This window comes from Mytilus californianus, unplaced genomic scaffold (genome assembly GCF_021869535.1).
Source record: "Mytilus californianus isolate M0D057914Y unplaced genomic scaffold, xbMytCali1.0.p SCAF_9, whole genome shotgun sequence".
Lineage (NCBI taxonomy): Eukaryota > Metazoa > Mollusca > Bivalvia > Mytilida > Mytilidae > Mytilus > Mytilus californianus.
Window position 1 is genome coordinate 75,392,421 of NW_026262745.1, and position 23,173 is coordinate 75,415,593.

The following is a 23,173-nucleotide window of genomic DNA, read 5'->3' on the forward strand; positions in this document are numbered from 1 at the left end:
TCACCTGTAACCACATAATCCACGAAAATTGGTATCCAACGAAATTAAAGGAATCCACAGTATAAAAAGTATAATGTATACTCCTTTATAGTTTTGAAATTAGTATTTTGTTAAATGTAAATATGATGTGTGTTTTCTACGCGCGTTTAAACTTACACTAAATTGTTTTGCTAGTTTTTACAATCGCACTATACCGAATTGCATGTACCTTTTGTATGTTTTAAATGATAATTTGTGTTTTACAATGACATTACATTTCTTTACATTTCATCGTTGAGGATAGTGCATGTATTAAGGTTTTTGTTGTCCCATAACACGTCAAGTGTCAATACTGACACCAACAATACAATAAATAAGCATTAACTGATTTATATATTGTCAACACTTATTACTGTCTGTACAAATTTCATGATGTGCATTTTATTAGAATCTATTTTTCAGGAACCTCTATTCAAATGGTATTACGGATATTGGTGCAAATGCTTTCCAAAATCTTTCCAGCTTAAGAAACATGTAAACAATTAAAAGAATCATGTCGATTGACGAGTTAGCAAACGAGAGAGAGAGAGAGAGAGAGAGAGAGAGAGAGAGAGAGAGAGAGAGACAGAAAGAGAGAGAGAAAAAAAAAAGAGAGAGAAATTAATTGCAAGTTCAATAACTAATTTACTCGTGTTCTCAGTCAGTAACTATAAGTCATCTTTAGTACAAGAATGTTCGGATAGTGTTCTTTGTATAGATAAAGGAAGATGTGGTATGAGTGCCAATGAGACAACTCTCCATTCAAGTCATAATTTATAAAAGTAAACCATTCTAGGTCAAGGTACGGTCTTCAACACGGAGCCTTGGCTCACACCGACCAACAAGCTATAAAGGGCCCCAAAAATTTACTAATGTAAAACCATTCAAACGAGAAAACCAATTGTCTAATCTGTATACAAAAAAAAAACGAGAAACGAGAAACACTTATGAACCACATCAACAAACGACAACTACTGAACATCAGATTCTTGACTTAGGACAGGTGTACACAATTGCAGCCGGTTTAAACGTTTTAATGGTATCAAACCTTCACCCTTATCTGAAACAATAGTGTAACATCACAACATAGAAATTTAAACAAATGTATTAAACTACTGATAAGAAAATGTATGCACATTGAATAAAGGATGTCAGAATGATGTCTAGCGGCAATATGTTCCCTTGTTCCATTCTGGCAAAATGCGTTATCTAGTCACTCAAATTAAAATTCAGGCATTTCGTTTAATCCATGTTATTACTTTCCAAACTATGCGTAATAAGACAACCAGTATAGCACAAAACAATGTTTTTTTCATTACTTAGTAGTAAAAAAAAGTAACAAAAATACCGAACACCTAAGAAAATTCAAAATGGAACATCCTACTTCAAATGGCAAAATCAAAAGCTGGAACACATCAAACGAATGGATGTTTAATACATTGATACGATGCAATGTTAACGTTAATTAAGCTTTGCTATATCATCACAACATTAGTAACCTGGTAATAAACATTTCGACATCTATATTTGATTGTTTCTTGTAGGGACTTGAATAGAAATTTTATATCAGTTATTGGAAATACAACATTCGCTGGCTTACCGAATCTGTTTATGTTGTAAGTACGACTTAAAAGTCATAATTAGTAGTAAGTAATTTTATTTTATAATCAAAACAATGTGGTCAGTTACATGGTTTGTATATTGCAAAAACAAAAATAATCTGTAATTTCATCTTAATTTTCGGGACCTGGTGGTATAATTTAATATGGTATGGCATGTTAGTAACTGCTAGTAGTTTTTTTTTTAATTTATGTGTCATTGTCATTCTGCTTAGTTTCTTTTACCTATTCTGACATCGGACTCGGACTTCTTAAAACTGAATTTTACTGTCCGTAATGCTGTGTGATTGTTTATTTGACATTTACTAGATGTATTGGGGAAGGGTCGAGATCTCACAAAAAATGTTTAACGCCGCTGTATTTTTGCGCCTGTCCCGAGTCAGGAGCTTCTTGCCTTCGTTTATCTTAATGTATGATTTTGTTTAATTTAATTTTATTTGTATGCTTTTTGAGTTCAGTTTGACGTCCATTTTCACTGAAATATCACACAATTTTGTTTAAGGGACAGCTGTGTTGCAGACCAATTGGTGGCCTTTGGCTGTTTTCTTCTTAGGTTTGGTTCTTTTTGTCTTTGACACATTCCCAATTTCCATTCTCTATTCATTGATTTAGGTACTGTTAACGAAATGCTTTCGCTTTGCCCTTTGTTTTCATGTCGCAGGTGATTTGATTTGTCGTTTCTTAAATTTACTTCATTCAGATAAATAAGAAAAACCCGTTTTACATTTTCCCGTTATTTTTCTACTACCGAAAATAAATCGGTCGTAAAAATTAGTAATTTAACAGTAACTGGATAGGTATCAGATATTTCACAACACACATATTCGACAATGCATAACTCATAGAGAATTTCTAAATTAACAAAAATCTCAATATTAAAAAGACAATCCTCACTATATGGAATGAAAGACCGATATACGAATTGTAAATAATTTAGCAGAAGTTAATATTTTAGCACATCAAAATATAGATGGTAACGAATGAACATTGATAATGATGAATAAAATAGAAAAGATATTAAGGAAATATCAGCAAAAACTAGCAAAACTATTCAACATTAATTTTATTGTGTATTGCTTCTTATCATTCATTTGTATTGCGAAAATACTTTCTATACCCATTGGGTTGATATTGTTCACATTCATACCTAATTGTATTTATAGATTATAGCGTTTTTTTTTATTCTTTCAGGGACATAGGGTTTAATAATATATCAGTAATAGAACCAAATGCGTTTTCCCATTTAACAAATTTAGTTATTTTGTAAGTTTATAGACACTTTATATCTAGTTAATAATTTTAAAATGCAATAACTATATCAACATAGTAACAATCAAACGGGTAAAGATATGGTGATTACCACTCTCCGACAATCATTATTACATATATTACACTTTATGCACTGAAGCCTTTTGGTAAAGTGCGCTTACAAAACAAAAATAGTCTATAAAAAGCACCAACAACATTTAAATGTTCTGTGTTTTTTCTTACAAAGCTGATTTATAAGTTGGTAATGACTAAAAGTAAGTTTTTAAGATGACTTGATTAGTTTAGTCATTATATTCCGCTGCTCTTGTATGGCTTCATTAATGGCTGTTTAATAAACAATTGTCTAATAATCTTTCGGATTGAGCTTGGGACAAACCTATATCAAAAGCAGTCAGCTACGTGCTAATTGTCTTTTTCCTCCAGAGAGCAAATCCTGGAGTCGTGACGCATTTTCATCGTATATAGTAGCACGTCCTTGCAAATGGGTTGATAATAGGAGGGAGTGACTAATTGGTTGATTGATTTATTGGTGTTTTTTTTTTTCCACTTTTAACACTATTGCGCTATTTCCTGACTGCGTGAAATTGTTATGTGATCTAAAAACAGAATACGTTAATTTTAAATACTTACAGGAAATTACCATACAATGCAATTATTGATGTGAAAAGGATCTATTTTGATGGTTTAGCCAGTATACAGGAAATGTGAGTTCACTACATAAAGTATGTATATGTTTATTAAATGTTTTAACAAATTATAAAGAGTACAGTAATATTAATGAATGAATAAAATGAAGTGTGCAATATTAAATTGAAAAAAAAAGATCAACTTGTTATAGAGACAAAAAAAAAGAGATATCAAGAAATTATCATAGTCTTTATGGATGGACTGATGGCTATAATCTAGGTGTAAAACCACCAAATCATAGTGCGTCACATCCAGTTTTGTACAAAATAGGATTAAAAAAATATGTCTTTGAATTTGACGGTAGTAGGAAGTTTACCCTGCATTACATTGCAGAAAAAAGATATACGAGTCATGCACATATATCTTGGAGTTTCGAAGCACCATTTTATTGTTTTATTCGGTGTGTCTGTAGAATACTAGTAGTTTGAAAATATGTGGCTACATTGTTACTAACGCTTTTAAACAAAAACAAAGGGATTACAATTTTGTCGGTTAACTTCTAGTGTTGGTTATTATCTTAGATGCAATGAAATGTTATGTCAAAATATGTGTTTTTCAATACTCCCACAATACATCTTTACAATAAAATGTACTTGTAAATGCAGATTGATGGCTGGTAATAAATTAACATCTGTGGAAGAAGATGCATTCCGGGATATGACAAACTTAACTGTCCTGTAAGTCTAAATATTGATAATGAATAGCATTGATTATGTGTACAGAGAGACTAATTGTAGTTTGAAAATATGAAACAATAGTGTAACATCACAACATAGAAATTTAAACAAATGTATTAAACTACTGATAAGAAAATGTATGCACATTGAATAAAGGATGTCAGAATGATGTCTAGCGGCAATATGTTCCCTTGTTCCATTCTGGCAAAATGCGTTATCTAGTCACTCAAATTAAAATTCAGGCATTTCGTTTAATCCATGTTATTACTTTCCAAACTATGCGTAATAAGACAACCAGTATAGCACAAAACAATGTTTTTTTCATTACTTAGTAGTAAAAAAAAGTAACAAAAATACCGAACACCTAAGAAAATTCAAAATGGAACATCCTACTTCAAATGGCAAAATCAAAAGCTGGAACACATCAAACGAATGGATGTTTAATACATTGATACGATGCAATGTTAACGTTAATTAAGCTTTGCTATATCATCACAACATTAGTAACCTGGTAATAAACATTTCGACATCTATATTTGATTGTTTCTTGTAGGGACTTGAATAGAAATTTTATATCAGTTATTGGAAATACAACATTCGCTGGCTTACCGAATCTGTTTATGTTGTAAGTACGACTTAAAAGTCATAATTAGTAGTAAGTAATTTTATTTTATAATCAAAACAATGTGGTCAGTTACATGGTTTGTATATTGCAAAAACAAAAATAATCTGTAATTTCATCTTAATTTTCGGGACCTGGTGGTATAATTTAATATGGTATGGCATGTTAGTAACTGCTAGTAGTTTTTTTTTTAATTTATGTGTCATTGTCATTCTGCTTAGTTTCTTTTACCTATTCTGACATCGGACTCGGACTTCTTAAAACTGAATTTTACTGTCCGTAATGCTGTGTGATTGTTTATTTGACATTTACTAGATGTATTGGGGAAGGGTCGAGATCTCACAAAAAATGTTTAACGCCGCTGTATTTTTGCGCCTGTCCCGAGTCAGGAGCTTCTTGCCTTCGTTTATCTTAATGTATGATTTTGTTTTATATTTTTTTTATTTGTATGCTTTTTGAGTTCAGTTTGACGTCCATTTTCACTGAAATATCACACAATTTTGTTTAAGGGACAGCTGTGTTGCAGACCAATTGGTGGCCTTTGGCTGTTTTCTTCTTATGTTTGGTTCTTTTTGTCTTTGACACATTCCCAATTTCCATTCTCTATTCATTGATTTAGGTACTGTTAACGAAATGCTTTCGCTTTGCCCTTTGTTTTCATGTCGCAGGTGATTTGATTTGTCGTTTCTTAAATTTACTTCATTCAGATAAATAAGAAAAACCCGTTTTACATTTTCCCGTTATTTTTCTACTACCGAAAATAAATCGGTCGTAAAAATTAGTAATTTAACAGTAACTGGATAGGTATCAGATATTTCACAACACACATATTCGACAATGCATAACTCATAGAGAATTTCTAAATTAACAAAAATCTCAATATTAAAAAGACAATCCTCACTATATGGAATGAAAGACCGATATACGAATTGTAAATAATTTAGCAGAAGTTAATATTTTAGCACATCAAAATATAGATGGTAACGAATGAACATTGATAATGATGAATAAAATAGAAAAGATATTAAGGAAATATCAGCAAAAACTAGCAAAACTATTCAACATTAATTTTATTGTGTATTGCTTCTTATCATTCATTTGTATTGCGAAAATACTTTCTATACCCATTGGGTTGATATTGTTCACATTCATACCTAATTGTATTTATAGATTATAGCGTTTTTTTTTATTCTTTCAGGGACATAGGGTTTAATAATATATCAGTAATAGAACCAAATGCGTTTTCCCATTTAACAAATTTAGTTATTTTGTAAGTTTATAGACACTTTATATCTAGTTAATAATTTTAAAATGCAATAACTATATCAACATAGTAACAATCAAACGGGTAAAGATATGGTGATTACCACTCTCCGACAATCATTATTACATATATTACACTTTATGCACTGAAGCCTTTTGGTAAAGTGCGCTTACAAAACAAAAATAGTCTATAAAAAGCACCAACAACATTTAAATGTTCTGTGTTTTTTCTTACAAAGCTGATTTATAAGTTGGTAATGACTAAAAGTAAGTTTTTAAGATGACTTGATTAGTTTAGTCATTATATTCCGCTGCTCTTGTATGGCTTCATTAATGGCTGTTTAATAAACAATTGTCTAATAATCTTTCGGATTGAGCTTGGGACAAACCTATATCAAAAGCAGTCAGCTACGTGCTAATTGTCTTTTTCCTCCAGAGAGCAAATCCTGGAGTCGTGACGCATTTTCATCGTATATAGTAGCACGTCCTTGCAAATGGGTTGATAATAGGAGGGAGTGACTAATTGGTTGATTGATTTATTGGTGTTTTTTTTTCCACTTTTAACACTATTACGCTATTTCCTGACTGCGTGAAATTGTTATGTGATCTAAAAACAGAATACGTTAATTTTAAATACTTACAGGAAATTACCATACAATGCAATTATTGATGTGAAAAGGATCTATTTTGATAGTTTAGCCAGTATACAGGAAATGTGAGTTCACTACATAAAGTATGTATATGTTTATTAAATGTTTTAACAAATTATAAAGAGTACAGTAATATTAATGAATGAATAAAATGAAGTGTGCAATATTAAATTGAAAAAAAAAGATCAACTTGTTATAGAGACAAAAAAAAAGAGATATCAAGAAATTATCATAGTCTTTATGGATGGACTGATGGCTATAATCTAGGTGTAAAACCACCAAATCATAGTGCGTCACATCCAGTTTTGTACAAAATAGGATTAAAAAAATATGTCTTTGAATTTGACGGTAGTAGGAAGTTTACCCTGCATTACATTGCAGAAAAAAGATATACGAGTCATGCACATATATCTTGGAGTTTCGAAGCACCATTTTATTGTTTTATTCGGTGTGTCTGTAGAATACTAGTAGTTTGAAAATATGTGGCTACATTGTTACTAACGCTTTTAAACAAAAACAAAGGGATTACAATTTTGTCGGTTAACTTCTAGTGTTGGTTATTATCTTAGATGCAATGAAATGTTATGTCAAAATATGTGTTTTTCAATACTCCCACAATACATCTTTACAATAAAATGTACTTGTAAATGCAGATTGATGGCTGGTAATAAATTAACATCTGTGGAAGAAGATGCATTCCGGGATATGACAAACTTAACTGTCCTGTAAGTCTAAATATTGATAATGAATAGCATTGATTATGTGTACAGAGAGACTAATTGTAGTTTGAAAATATGTGGCTACATTGTTACTAACGCTTTTAAACAAAAACAAAGGGATTACAATTTTGTCGGTTAACTTCTAGTGTTGGTTATTATCTTAGATGCAATGAAATGTTATGTCAAAATATGTGTTTTTCAATACTCCCACAATACATCTTTACAATAAAATGTACTTGTAAATGCAGATTGATGGCTGGTAATAAATTAACATCTGTGGAAGAAGATGCATTTCGGGATATGACAAACTTAACTGTCCTGTAAGTCTAAATATTGATAATGAATAGCATTGATTATGTGTACAGAGAGGCTAATTGTAAACATAAAGACAACTGGCATTGATATACAGTAAGGCAACATTAGTTTACCAATATTCACAGTTCAACACAACACCAGTCATTCATAAAAAGCTAAATTGTGTGTTTTATTTTAATCTATTTTCAAATTCAAATTAACCAATTCTTGCAACCAATACTTATTGCGCCAATATTGATAACCAAAATTAATATCAAATGACAAGATCCTTACCTTTAAAAGAAACAATAATCTCTCCGACCTTATCGATGGCTGAATTGATTTTGTTAGACCAAGAGCTTCAATTTTGTCATAACTGATGTTCGAACTCATTTGTCCGTAAACATGTCACATGACAAAACATTATGTGTAAACTAAAAAAAAAAAAAAAAGACGCATGCAACACATTGGATAAAACAACAGTTCGCATAGTACGTAAGACAAAACTTAGACACGAGCAACAACGACTTATTTATAAAACCCGGATGTTGCACATAGAAGGAAAGTGCAAATGAATGAGAATGGAATATACTGTATCTTGTACCTTCTATTGATTGGACTCTAGATGTATACTGTAACTACAACATACAACCGTTCCGGAATTGGCTAAACTTGGTCGGAATGCATGAGTTAACTGTAAAATGTGTTGATCTAGATTATGCTTTTCTGACAACTTTGCCTTCCTGTTTTTTCGACAAATGCAATGGTAAATCATGCACACTTTTAAGTAAATTATTGTATAAATGTCATCCAGATTGTATATGTATCGACACATTTTAAAGTAAAGTGCAAATAAGGATTGCGTGTCTTAGTATAAAATTAAAAGAAATGAATAAAACAAGGCTAAGTGACAGACGTCAATGTTAATAGTAAACTTGTTTATAGAAGAACACTACACTTGCAATAATCAGGCAAATGTTCTCTCTAATTATTGGTATATTTTAGATATAGTATAGATGAGATGCAATTTGTTGGTGCAAAATACTATTCTAACAACAATTTAGTTCGGTAAACACACATCTTTTTAAATAACTATTTTTACATATATACACACACGTATTTTATAACTACTTTCGTTAGTAACATCTACATTTACACATTATAAAGGCATATGAAAAGTTGATAATGGAAAAGTAGGTGACACTTGCAATACATTCCACATGTAAATATTTACATGTTATGATATAATAATTTAATTTTGGATGTAACACGTCTTCTGATTGGCTGATTGGCTGAAAGTGTTTTGTGTATCAGCTCATAGACATAATTTTGTCATGTGACCGCGACGTCATCAACGTTTTTATCATGATTTACTCCTTTTTAGAATTAAATTATAAGAAATGACTTTAATATTTTTTCTGTCTATTCGAAATAACATAAAAAATGTGTGCACCACATTTTTTATGTTATTTCTTCATAGACAGAAAAAATATTACAGTCATTCCTTAATAAAATGTAGAAAACTCGAATACATTAAAACACCACTTTACAGGACCTCAATGTTCAACGATTGTATGCAACCAGAATATGTGCTATTATAACTATACAGGAGAAGTCATATGCCAGAACGAACAAGACATAAACTGCACTGGTAAATATAATTAACTGTTATTTAAATCCTTTATCATTAATAGTAGTTTTGTATATATGGACAACTTTCAAGTATTATGTCAAAATTCAAGATACCAAGTTAGTAAAACCGAATTTAAAACTGTAAAATAATGGTGTGCTAAAACGTTGTTAATCAAATGTTTTATTGTATCTCCTAACAATAAGTAAAAACCTATGACAAACATTTCGGAAAAAAGTCACCTTCTGCAAATAATAATTTTGTTATATTTCAATTTCAATTTATTGTTACTATATACGTTATATGTGCAAGTTTGATGTTTGGTGTTTGCTATTTGTCGTAGCTTTATGTTTCATCACCCCATGCATTGATGTAATATTAGAGTTTGATATGTGCTTGATTATCGATTTAAACTGCGTTTGTATGATGAAAGTATATTTTCTGGTATTGATTGTACCAAACATAATTATTAGTAATGTTTCGTTTATCTAATTTAGTTACTGTTATCAAATGATGTATTAAAAAAGACATGTTATATTACTTTATAGATAAACTAGGTTCAAAAGCTATATTAACTACAATATACAATAATGAAAGCCAATGATAAATGAATATTTATAATTTACAATTTATTTTCATAATCTATTATCTGTTTGCATTCATTGCTATATTGTTATGGAGCTTTTAAAATATAGAATGATATATATTAATATTATTATATATCGCCAAATCAATAAACACGTTTGTTTTCATGTGCTCTTTAATGTCAAATTAAATCTGTATACCTAGAAGAATTAATTGAATATTACTTTGTTCACATTCATAAAAAAGAAACCAATTTAGTTATTACTAAGGTATATTATTAAATATGAAATTGTTAAGCATTCGATTGGTTAAATATTAATATTTTGATGATTTTTTTCATATCTTTTTTATCTTTTCAGTCCATTGTTGGGTGTATGTTAACGATGAATCCAAACATTAGCATTATGTTTTTTTTAATATTTTTGTCCCGTTTTACGAAATCGATACAAACAGAGAGAAACCCTATACAAACCTTGGGCTATTTAAATGATTTCTTAACAAAAACAAAACAAAAAAAACTATTGATAAAGTAACATTTTGTGTTATATACAGCACTAATATGCTTGACGAGAAAAACACAGCAGTCAAAAGTAAAATAACAGAAATACCAAACTCTGAAGAAAATTCTTAACGGAAAGTCCCAAGCCAAATGGCAAATTCAAACACTTCAAACGAATGTATAACAACTGTTATACTTCTAACGTGATAGAATAAATGTCCAGGTATGATCATAATTATATATAGTTGTGAACAGATTGGATCAACAACGCAAAACATGAGTATAAATCTCCTAGGTCTCATAAGAACAGGCGAAGACTCATAATATACTTAAAACCATCAAGTATATAATCCACTTACCATTCTTACAATCTGAAAATATTTCCAAAAAAAAAAAAGGAAAGCAAAATTATGAAAACAACTCATAAAATATATTGAAATGATTTAAAACGATTATTATACATTTAATAGTTTAAATATGCAAATTATTCAAGTAGTCATTATACTACATAGTTACACTATTATTGATACTACCTCATATTATAGTTTTGTTAGATATGTAAGTTAATATTAATTTTGAACAGATCTGTTGTAGGTACTGGTTGTTGTTTTGGTGACATGCGCATACTATGATGTATTTGATACATTTGATAAATAACGATATGAAACAAGCAAATCGTCAGGAGAACATTCCATGTCTTACAATAAATTCATCATGGATACCTGGATTTAAATTTTGTATTTGCGCAATTTCACTCGAACTAGCAAACACTTATTTATTCATAGCGTAAAACCCTCCTTTCAGCTATTGACTTAAAGATTTCAGGTAGGTTTAATTAGAACATGTTAGATAACATTTATAGGATGTAACTGGATTTTGAAATATCATTATGATATGAAGATGCAAAATGCATTTAATTGTTTATGCTTCCCACGATAAACAATGTGTGGAATTTCCGTTTACTAATAAGCAAATTACATAATAATAGATAGGTTCCAAATTTTTTTTCCAATCTTCTTTTATTTCTATTTCAGATGTGTTATCTATCTTGATGTGTTGGACATGAGAGATATTAACGTAGGGCATTGAAAACATACACAACTACTTGAATACAGGTTGATACGATTTACACAGTTTGTACGTTGCATAGTTCTCGTGTTAGATAATAACTGATTTCCATACGGATCACCTTAGATAATCCATGTTTCGGTTGGGTTTATGTAGCTCAGTCTTAATTATTCTAAGTACTGTAAATTCAGAAATTATTGCGTGCATTTATTATTGCGATTTTTAAAGAAAGGACAAAAATGCAAGATTTATTATTGCGATTTCAGGAAAACCTGCATACAAGTATTATGTATCAGATATCAAACTGCGAGTTCTTAGTATTGCGATTATCACATAGTCGCATTATTCGCAATAATAAAAACCTCGCAATAATTTCTAAATTTACAGTATTGTTTTTTAGAACTGTTCATCTGCGAAGTGTGATTTTTGATTCTCGGATTGATATCGTCTTGATTTGTAACCGACACGACATCCTTCTGAAAATATATATATACCCTATTTATTAATTTTGTGTTTTCACATTATTTTTTTGTAGTCATTTGTAGTATTTTTTTTTTTACTAAATTGTTATTAAGCTATAGATGAAAAAAGTACTAAAATCCTGATAACATTATTATATATGTCCATTATCTGTGCAATGCAAAGTTATACTATGTCATTTGTTTAAAAAAAATAATACATCTATCTAATACAAGTAAAACGAGGAAACTAAAACGACTACAGCTAATTATGTGAATGGTCATCATGAGACAAGCTCACACGGAAGTTTGGATACTGCTTCATTTGTTATCAATTGGTACCTGATAGAAAAGAAAAGTAGGTTATTTGAAAGGCTCTAGCTGTTTTATGTCTATCAATGGCATAACACATTGCAATTTAAACATATCTCATAATCACCTAATTCATGTAATTACTGAATATATTAAACAAAGTTTTAAATTTACACCTATGTGTAGGAATTATTTTGTTTTAACTATATACTACTTTCCAGTTTGTTCTTTTTTTACCGGGCCCAAATGTGTGGTGTTACATCAGGCACAGTCTATCAGAGAAAAATTGCTGTAAATTCCGGTCAAACCCTTCCTAGGTCGTCCGAAATTATGAGGTGTCAGGTATGTATAAATATATTCTTTTGCCTCCTGTTGAAGGCCTCAGTAAATCTTTGATATGATGAACAACATTAAAATCGCTGTTCCTTTGCTTTTGTTGTGTTTTTTACTGTATATGTACTCATTTTGTGTCATGGATTGATACCTATAATTCTTTGTGTTTTATTGTTAGAATGACGACTTATATTGTAAACAGACTGATGATAAAAAAGGAAGGAAAACAGGCAAAAAGAGACAACGAAACATCTGCTAAAAGATGATGGTTACAGGAACAAAAAGACAGAAATGACTAAGGAGTGCAATTGCACGATATGTTTCAATAGGTGTCTGAAACTTCAATGTATGCATATCGAAATGAAAGTTTATTCATAGACAAGTATATTGTATCACAATGTATATCACATCATTATTATATAAGATTGAAACACAGCCATTGGTGCCTTTATTTTAGAAATGTATATCCGTATATTTATATATTCATTTTTGCTCAATACTTTTCATGCTATTTTTTTATAAACTGTGCGTATTGTTTACGAAGTCATGTTTACGAATTGAGGCAGTATTAAAGTTGTTAAGTATTCATTATCTAAATAATTTGTGTTAAGATTATTTGTGTACGGATAAGAACTCGTTTGTTATCAATGTTTATGTGTGGCAATTGTGAACTTCAAGAGTAGACATGTCATGCTACTTAACATTAATATGCTACAGTACTCAAAAGGAATTAGTGCTCTGATATATAGTTCGATGTTTTTATTGTTATATGATACAGATTTTTAAGCTATTCTGACACAGTAAATTGTTGAACAACCTTAAGTAAACCGAAATTTACACATATATTTGTTTCAACATTTACACAAAAATGTAGTAAAACCAACCCATTTGTATTGGTTTTATATAAAATGCAACTTTAATGTGTTTTGTCTTGATCTTTTGTTTGGTTTGTTTATTTGGCAAACATAACATAACTATGAAGATATTTGTAGGACCTTTTTGACCGGCTACTGAATTGTTCAACTGTTGTTTCCCTAGTTTGTCAACACTGAAGTTGTAAGTGCAAACCTAGAGCCTGACACTTCAATCTAAATTTCTCCAGGATATCCACCAAAAAAAACTGACCGCCTTCAAATAGCAAGTAGTGTTTCAAGGTGTCACACCAACTCTTCGACTCTAACGTATGAAAAAGTGGCCCTTTCCTGACAATATTACTGTTTTTTATATTATCATTTACTTGAAATATATGTTTTTACCATTTGAGCTATAATGTACCTGTCCATGAATTTGAAAACTGACGAATAATGCGCTCCATTGTATACATATCGACGATTTCCAGGAAACCAGTGGTTGCTTTCAGAAGTAGTTACCTTCCGAACAGATTTTTTCTATATTATTCCATTGTATTACAAAACATAAACATCGGTTGAAAAAATTACATGTAAAAAGGGATACATTTCAATTTCAGAATATATTAAGTTTTAATGCAACGAACATTAACTTGATTAAGGTAAAATATTTACACGAATCGGATGTCTTTTCATTCATATTGTCAAACATTTTAAATGTTACCTGAAATTAACTAAAAAATGATTCCTTCAGTATATACATTAATATTATTTCTTTTTTTTTATTATCATTATTTAATATTATTATAATAATTGTTATTATCATAAGAAATTATTATTATTATTATTTATTATTATTATTATTATTATTATTATTATTATTATTATTATTATTATTATTATTATTATTAGAAATAGTAAAAGTAGCAGTAGCAGTCATAATAGTAATAGTAGATTGGTAGTAGTATTACTATTATTATTATTATTATTATTAGTAGTAGTAGTAGTAGTAGTAGTAGATGTAGTAGTAGCAGTAGTATTAGTAGTATTATTAGTAGTAGTAGTAACATGTGCAGTAGTAGTAGTAGTAGGTATAGTAGCAGTAGTTGTAGTAGTAGTAGTAACAGTAGTAGTAACATCAGTAGTAGTAGCAGTAATTGTATTAATAGTAAGAGTGGAAGTAGTAGAATTAGTAGTAGTAGTAGAAGTAGTAGTAGTAGTAATCGTAGTAGAAGTAGTAGTAGTAGTACTAGTAGTAGTAGTAGGTTTATTAGTAGTAGAATACTATCAAAACCAAGAAAATTAATATACAAATGTCTATCAGACTTTTAGAATTGAAAAATATGTTAAGAAGAATAACGTACATTTAAAGGTAGGATAAACACTGTACCTCCACAGCAATGATTGGAGCATTTTCAAGGATTATACATTTAACACATTGTGTTTGCTGTAACGATCGAATCCCTGCATCGTTGACCTTAGAGTCTTAAACCATGTAAAGACAAATAAATGGCTAATAAAATATACAAAACACCAATAATAGGCACATAGTTAAAACTTCAATATCCAAAAAAGCTAATATTTTAACTTATTACATTAACCAATTATGTCAGTTCTCACTATATTTTGTCAATAAATAGACATTATAAACAATTGTGAGAAATGTTTGTAGTTCAGATAGCTTTACAATGAGGTTAAATAAACCTTTCCTTCGGGAATTGTATGTACCAAGACAGTAATACGGCAGTTTTATCCATGCTTTCCATTCTTTGATAAAGTTAAACGCTTACTGTTTCAGTCCAAATCCACTCACCTATACGCATAGCAATAACTTCTACATGGAAAACGCTCTAGGACGTGCATCATTCTTCTGGATAATCAATTTATTTTCATTATTAATCCACACTATAACCTTAATATCACACGATTTTCTAATATCGTCCCAACGTACCATTAAATTCCTTTTCAGGAGAATTATTTAACGTTAATCGGTAAATAGATATAAGAAAATTTTGTTATGAGTGCTAATGAGACAACTCTCCTTCATACACGTTTTAATGCAATATCATAATTATATCACATGTATGTTTTAGTTAATATGTTTTTATCGAATTTAGTTTGTTAACCTTGATTTGTTTTTTCTCAATTGATTTATGACTTTTGAACAGCGGTTTAGTGTTGCCCTTTTTAACTGAATTTCTATTAAAATATTGACATTTTTCAAATAAATTGAAACAAATCGAGGCAGTGCTAAGCATACGTCAAAGTTATGTTCTGATTTAATAGAATACTACTACATCATGTACATGATTGTTCACATGTTCGCCATCATACGCATATGTTAGATTTTGGAAAACAGGTGACACTTTGACACAAAAAAGATCTGTCATGCCTGTGTAAATAAAAAGGATCGTGTAAGTTTTCATAACTTATCATGCATTTGTATAATTATAAATAATTGTTTTTCTAATATTTACAGGAAGTTATGAAACTTACACGCAGGTCCACATTTGAAATTTTCACCGTCGAAAAAAAAACATATCTCTCCATTTTTACAGGTATGATTTTCACATTCACCTGCCATGCTCTGTAAAAAGTAAAATAAAATAATAAACCCCAAGGAAAGTTCAAAACGGAAAGTTTCTATTCAAATGGCAAAATCAAAAGCTCAAACACATCAAACGAACGGACAACAACTGCCATATTCCTGACTTGGTACAGGCTTTATCTTATGTAGAAAATGGTAGATTAAACCTGGTTTGAAAGCCATCTAAATCTCTCACTTGTATGACAGTCGCATACAATTCCATTATATTGACAAAGCTGTGTAATTGTTTATTGACATTTAATCATATTGAAATAAAGATGCACATGCTTTTGAAGTTAACATGTAATGTTCTTCCTGAATCATTCAATGACTCTGCAGTCAAGTGGTTATAAGTTGGTCGACTACTGTATCACTAGCCTGTCAACACTGAGGTTGTGAATTCGAAACCCTTACGTGACAAACGTGATCTGACTTCAATCTTAGTTGACAAGGACTGTCATTATTTTTTTCGATGCAGAGTGAGAGTCACGACGATTGATTAAATGATCGAATGGTGTTTAAAGCTCCTAACTTATATTGTGATATGATGTGGTCGTCGGTATTTGTTAGTTGAGGAAATTTGAATGCCCGGAGAGAACCAATGACCTTCTGTTGACAGGCTACTGATACAGTAGTTCGACTACTTAGATCACTCGAACACCGAGACCCTGAGATAATGTGAAAACAATAACTAAATTTAATAAATAAAAAAATACATTTATCAATAACATAGAATGACTTATCAAACACAATAATTATTTAAAATATTCGAAAGTATCCGACAAATGGTGATTTATCAGTGTTTTTCAGTGTTGAATGTTTTTTGATAATTGAATTATTAGATGCATTATTTGTAATTCCGTTATTTTTATGATTAGCCCCATTCCTTTTAAAATAACAGAAGCCTTAGCATGTTCATTACAATCATGTAATTATCGGCACAAAGCATACAAGACATTTACTATTTGGAACTACATTTCTTGCAATTATTTTCCTTTTGACACATCGCATTGATTAACGTAGTGTTCATTCAAGTCGTTTCTCCTCCGTTAAAGAACCTCGTTATGAAGTCCATAAGACACAGATTCAAATCAGCGTTATGTATCAACTAACATATTACAAACCTTATACAACATTACAATGGGAATGTAAATGCTAACAAATAAGACATAAAATTATCACAGCAGTCATTGATATTAATACATATTCTAGACTTCAGTAGATATTTAGATCAATACATGGAGGAGACGGTTATATATCGTACATATTACTGATTGATGTCAAGTGTTGATATCCATCTTCCAAAAAGGGGGATTTTCGTCTATTTTATGCTGATACTCATGAAGAGATGCATTTTATATTGACTTAACACTCTCCTTTGGTTCAAAATGATTTCATGAAAAAAATATATGCTTACAAAACAAAAATCGTTTCTATCATATATAGTAAGTGACCTAAACAAAGCAAACAAAAATCTCCAAATTTAAATTTAGAATCCATCGGTTTATTTTTATGGAAAAATTACATTAACTCATGAATTAAAGTATTTGTGACTAATATAATAATCATTAACGTTTAACCCTAACCTTCCAAAAAATTCTAACACGCCACTTAATGATTCGTCAAATAACAAAATTGTGTGCAATTCTTATTTCAGGCCTATAGAAAACAGTGAAATCTCGCGACAAATCCCGTTAAATATCCCAAATTCCAGTGACAGACGTTAAATGAATTTATTTCTAGCATTAACATATTTACTATACATGCTATATACTACTTAAATTACAAATATTCCGTATCAGATAATGGTAAGGAAACAAGATTATGTTATCAACAACAGGTAAACAGAATGTCACCGTATATGTCATTATTGTAACGAGACTTTGCACATTTTACATTAACGAAATACTAGTACCGATTATTATATCAACACACATTTTAAAGTTCCATACTAGTACGATATTCGAATTCAAAAAGAAACATATCGTTTTAGCGTATTGGTCTATTAAAAGAAAAAGTGTGAACTTAAACAACGAATAATTAAAATAAATGTAGCAGAACTGAAAATATTTTGTCTTCATTTTTCTAGGTAACTTTATACCAAAGTACATGTTTCCACTTCAATACACTTGACACTCACGATAGTTATGAACATGATAATATGTTGTAGAACAAAAAAATCCAAAATATGAAAAGAAAAAGAACCAAACAACTGCATACAGTTCAAGACACGAAAGACTAAAAAATAATGCGACGGAATATCGGAGAAGATATCAACTGCTGATGTATTTTAGCTTTTTAATTTTACCATTTGATAACGGAATTTCACATTTTTGTTGTCTTTGAAGATGGTATTTTTTGCATTTTTACTTTTATCAACTCTAATCAGACAAACACATTTAAAATACAATTGGGTGATCAACAGTCTTATCTATATATATATAAAAAAAAAACAGGCGCCAACCTTGTATATAAGGATAAAAAGATGCGGTATGATTGTCATTAAGACATCTCTCCATCAGATACCAATTGTCGTAGATATGTAATACAATAGGTATCCGAACGACCTTCATGACAACATCAATGTTTATACAGTTTAAATTATTTTAAGGATCTAGTTACAGTGTTGAATGGGTGACCTTTTAACAGAAGAATATTTAAAAGATCGATAAATTTATCCAGATCGTATGGAAATTTACAGGGCCAGTAAGCAACAACACTGTTAAAAAAAGGATGTGTTATATGTTAAATGTGCTTAGTTTATTTAAATTTCTTTTGTTTTGTCTGTTTCACTCCCTTTTAAACAATAAGTTATTCGTAAGACCGACACTAAACTGTTTTTTTTTTTGGTCAAATGGAAACACGTGTTATTGAATTGAAGAGTCACTTTTATTCATGTGAAGTTTTTCTTTAAAATATTGTCGACTAGAGATTTCAAAATTTCATTAAAGGAAAATCAGTCACAATATGTAAACACACTGGGATATAATTGCAATAAGATATATGTGAAAACAAAGGCCACATGAACTTAAAAAAAAAGCTATTCACCATGCGAAATAAATCCGTACCATAATAACCCGTGTGGTAGGAATTGTATTTGCACAATTGATGTACACCAACATGTTCAATATCCGTGTCAAGCAAATTGGACTGGGATATTCTGCGAAAGTAGGTGTATTTGTTAACTATAATTGTTTAGGTGAGTTTAAATGAAAATAAGAAAAAATTAAATGACTGCAAACAGACCAATTATACACCCGTTAATAAAAACACGAATTTCACTAACATTACGGCTTCCAGAAAATGCAATACCACCGTGTAGAAAGCCACAAAAGTTTCCAGCACGACAATGTGAAAATGAAAATAAAAACAAATCCGATTGTTTCGATAAACGATGAACGAGAAAAAAAAATAATATGAGAAATGAATCACCAACGAACGGAAACCAGTGAAATACGGGCATTTCACTTGTAATACAAAATTATTTAAAACGACCACATTCTGTATGGGCCAGAGTTATCATGTTTTGAGACAATGGTGTAAAGCACAACTTAAGAACAAAATTACAGAATTAGTTTAAAAAGACTCGTCTGATTTGTCAGTACGATCGACTAACAGCAGAAAACTTCATGCCTGGCCGAAGTATTTAATCCTATCAAACTACGTAATTTGTAAATACATTGAGACATCTAGTAATTATTTTTAATGACATTCATTTTTTAGATTTGGAAGTTATAGCAATTCGCAATAACAATACTTAAAATAACCGAATAGTTAACATATTAGTACATTGTGATATAAAGATAATTGATTGATTGTTGGTGTTTAACGCAATTTTCTAAAGTATTTTGCGTCGATCAGTTTTTATAAGCGGAGACCAACAGAGGGCCCGAGAACCACCGACCTTCGGCTTTCAATCCCCGTCAACAATATATTAGTTATATTTATTCGTATCAAAGACGAACTTACTGTGAAGGTGTCACAACAAAAAATCTACCAATCCGTATCAAGTAAAAATAGGCAACCTCTTACCAAGCAAAGCAATTTTGATATTAATATTTACTTCAGCTACATGTTACAAATTAATTTGCTTAATAGAAACTGAAATATAGATGCTCATATATCGTACGAGGAGAAAGAAATTAGAGATCTACATTAACGATAAATAAACGATTATTAAATGAAATGTTGACAATACCAGAAATACCAAGCACATAAATAAGAAAATGTCTACCGTCTCTTTTAACTTTCAAAATGTGTTAAAAAGAATATCGTACATTCAAAAGAAAGATTATTATGGTGAATCCACAAGAACGATTCGCGCGTTTTAACGAGTTATACATCTAACTCCTTGCGTTCACTTAAATGAACGAATCAATTAACTGTTAATCTAAGCGTTTCAAATCGTGTAAACGAAAGAAAATTGCAAATCAATAAAATTGAGAATGGAAATGGGGAATGTGTCAAAGAGACAAAAAACCGACCATAGATCAGACAACAGCCGAAGGCCATCAATGGGTCTTCAATGCAGCGAGAAACTCCCGCACCCGGAGGCGTCCTTCAGCTGGCCCCTAAACAAATAAACATACCAAACACCACTATCATACACAAAATTAAAACTTCTATGTCTAATACGGTTTTTTAAATGCTGGATCCCAATTATTGTCACATTACTTAATATGTATGTTGCTTACTGTATGTTGTCAATGTAACGGAATTGTAAACACATGTCATACATGTGGGTGGTTAAACTAGCTACATGTATCAGACAATGTTTAGCCACCATGTTTCTTTGGAAATTGTCAGTACCAAGCCAAACATATGACAGATGTTTCCCATTCGTTCCGTTGGACGATATAGTGTACCGTTTGATTTTGTCCGGTTTATGGATCCCCCCCATTTTTGAATTTACATTGGAGTTGTCAATACTTTTTTTAATAACACAAATAATTGAGAAAAAAAATGAAAGAGTATTTAAAACCATATAAATCTATCTGAATGTAACCTTTTTACACGATTGCTTATTATAACATTGACAAATTTGGAAACTACTAACTTAAAAACATTACATCCTCAACTTCATCAGGACAAGTTATTTTATAATTGACTAGACGTTTAAGGTCAGTTAAACTCATTAAGTTCTAAAATATTTAAGTAAATATGTATCCTTGGCATGCACAGTTTAGGGTTTGACAAACTGAAGGTTATTTTGTCGATCAAGTTTAGCGCATCGGATGTCACAAATTTCTACAAACGACATTTTCTTGTAATAGAAATGATCTGGAGTATGACCATTCATCTGTATTAATTATAATGACGACATAATATTCAAATGGTCCTCTTGATTAAAAATAATGTTAAGTTGAAAATGCCTCTCCTTATTTCAAAATGAATCAATTATGTTGTAAGGAACATCAACAGACGAACACTCAGTTGAGGTGACGTTGGCATACATATCCTAGCAGCGTGTTACACCATCCATCATTCCAGCCACAAAATGTATTTTCACAATGGTCTTTACAGTAAGTAACATAATTTTCTGTTTCAAAACCGTTAGGTTCAGCCGGTAACCAGTTGGTATAGTTAAGTCCGGAACTATCTGAAATCCAGTGCCATAAGCCTTCATTTTCAATATCATTTAATTCAATCCATGCATCATCTGAAAAAAATTACACGCTTGATACATGTTGTATTAGATTATGAACGGAACCTTTGAAGCAGTGTTTAAGAAAAGCGAAATATACCAAACGGACATTCAAATTCACAGGTAAAATCGTAGATGTACATTGTTTTTTTTTTACCTTTGCTTTTACGAAATAATATATATATATGTTTTCGAAAGTTAAGTAACGCTACACATAAGAGAAAAAATAAAAAAAGATTATATTGTTTTCGATATGTTATAAAGATTTACATTATTTTAAATTTAGCACATTCGCTGGCAGCTGTAAGAATAACACAATTTACCGATACTATATTACATATGTTTGCAGTTTTTCATACTATTATATATATCAATGACATTTCTATCTAAACGTTGTATAGAGAAACCTTATGTTATAACTTATCTGACTTAATAAGATCTGAGAGAATGCTTTACACTTTCTGGTGAAATCAGTGTAATTCAGTATAATGCATTATATACATGATATATTTATATCAGGAATTCAAAATACGGAGACAATTGAAGTATATTTTGTATGTTTTATTGTTTCATGTTAACGTGTTGATTTTGCCGTATAATGAACTCCATGTGTATATAAACCTGCATGTTTTCTGTTTTATTGCATTTACCCAATTTTTCCTTGTATGCACTTCATATGTCTTCAACATACACGTGTTGCTATTTTGAAACTGATCAATAGCTTAACATAACTCAAGTATGAAATAATACAGTGTATAATTCAGTTACGTGGGGTCATACCTGTTAACTGAGAACTCAGCCATGAGTCTTCTAACTTACTCTCAACCTTTGCCAAATGTCCACCATATGGTTTACATTTAATCTGCAACAATAGAAATGTAGCTCAGCTATGGATTTTCTAGCTTTTATTGGTTCCCTCACGGTGAATTAAATCAAACCTTTCGGTGAATATAGTTAGACAAAGCTCTCAATTGTTTATATAAATACGATTGATACCTTTAGAAGAAAAAAAACCCACCTTAGTCATTTCCGGAACAAGTTGTGTCTTCATCTATGGTGATAGAAACCCGATACACTAGTATACTAGTATCTAAAGATCCGAGACTGTAACATGTATCGCTAGTGATTTGACACTCCAACGTTTCTTATCAGTCAAACAATTTATAATTGTGAATCTAAAAATAATGTAGTGTCGATTTCATTCGTTCTTCCTCGTAACTATTTAGGCACAGATTTGTGTGTGTGAGGAACACACGCTGTAATTGTCTTAACTGTAAACGACATACAATGGAGCAGCGGATATGTTACTACTGAGAAACAGGAAGCTAACAATACGAAGGCTATCAAATGTATGTCACACATATATGATTTGATATCAATTACCTTATAAT

The 23,173-nt window shown here is 30.5% G+C and overlaps 1 protein-coding gene across 6 annotated transcripts in view; it reads left to right on the plus strand.

Annotated features, from left to right (window-relative positions):
- Positions 1-463: 463 nt before the first annotated feature.
- Positions 464-23,173, plus strand: part of LOC127714802 (slit homolog 3 protein-like) — a 215,645-nt gene continuing 192,935 nt past the window's right edge. For 4 of the 6 annotated variants that reach the window (XR_007987942.1, XR_007987941.1, XR_007987943.1 and 1 more), the window contains exon 1: positions 464-513. Coding sequence is in view for 2 of the 6 variants with exons in the window: in XM_052220837.1 (XP_052076797.1) it covers positions 512-513 (2 nt within the window). In the remaining 4 variants the exon portion in view is untranslated. The remainder of the gene's footprint in view (positions 514-23,173) is intronic. The other 2 variants (XM_052220837.1, XM_052220836.1) reach the window with 1 other exon arrangement.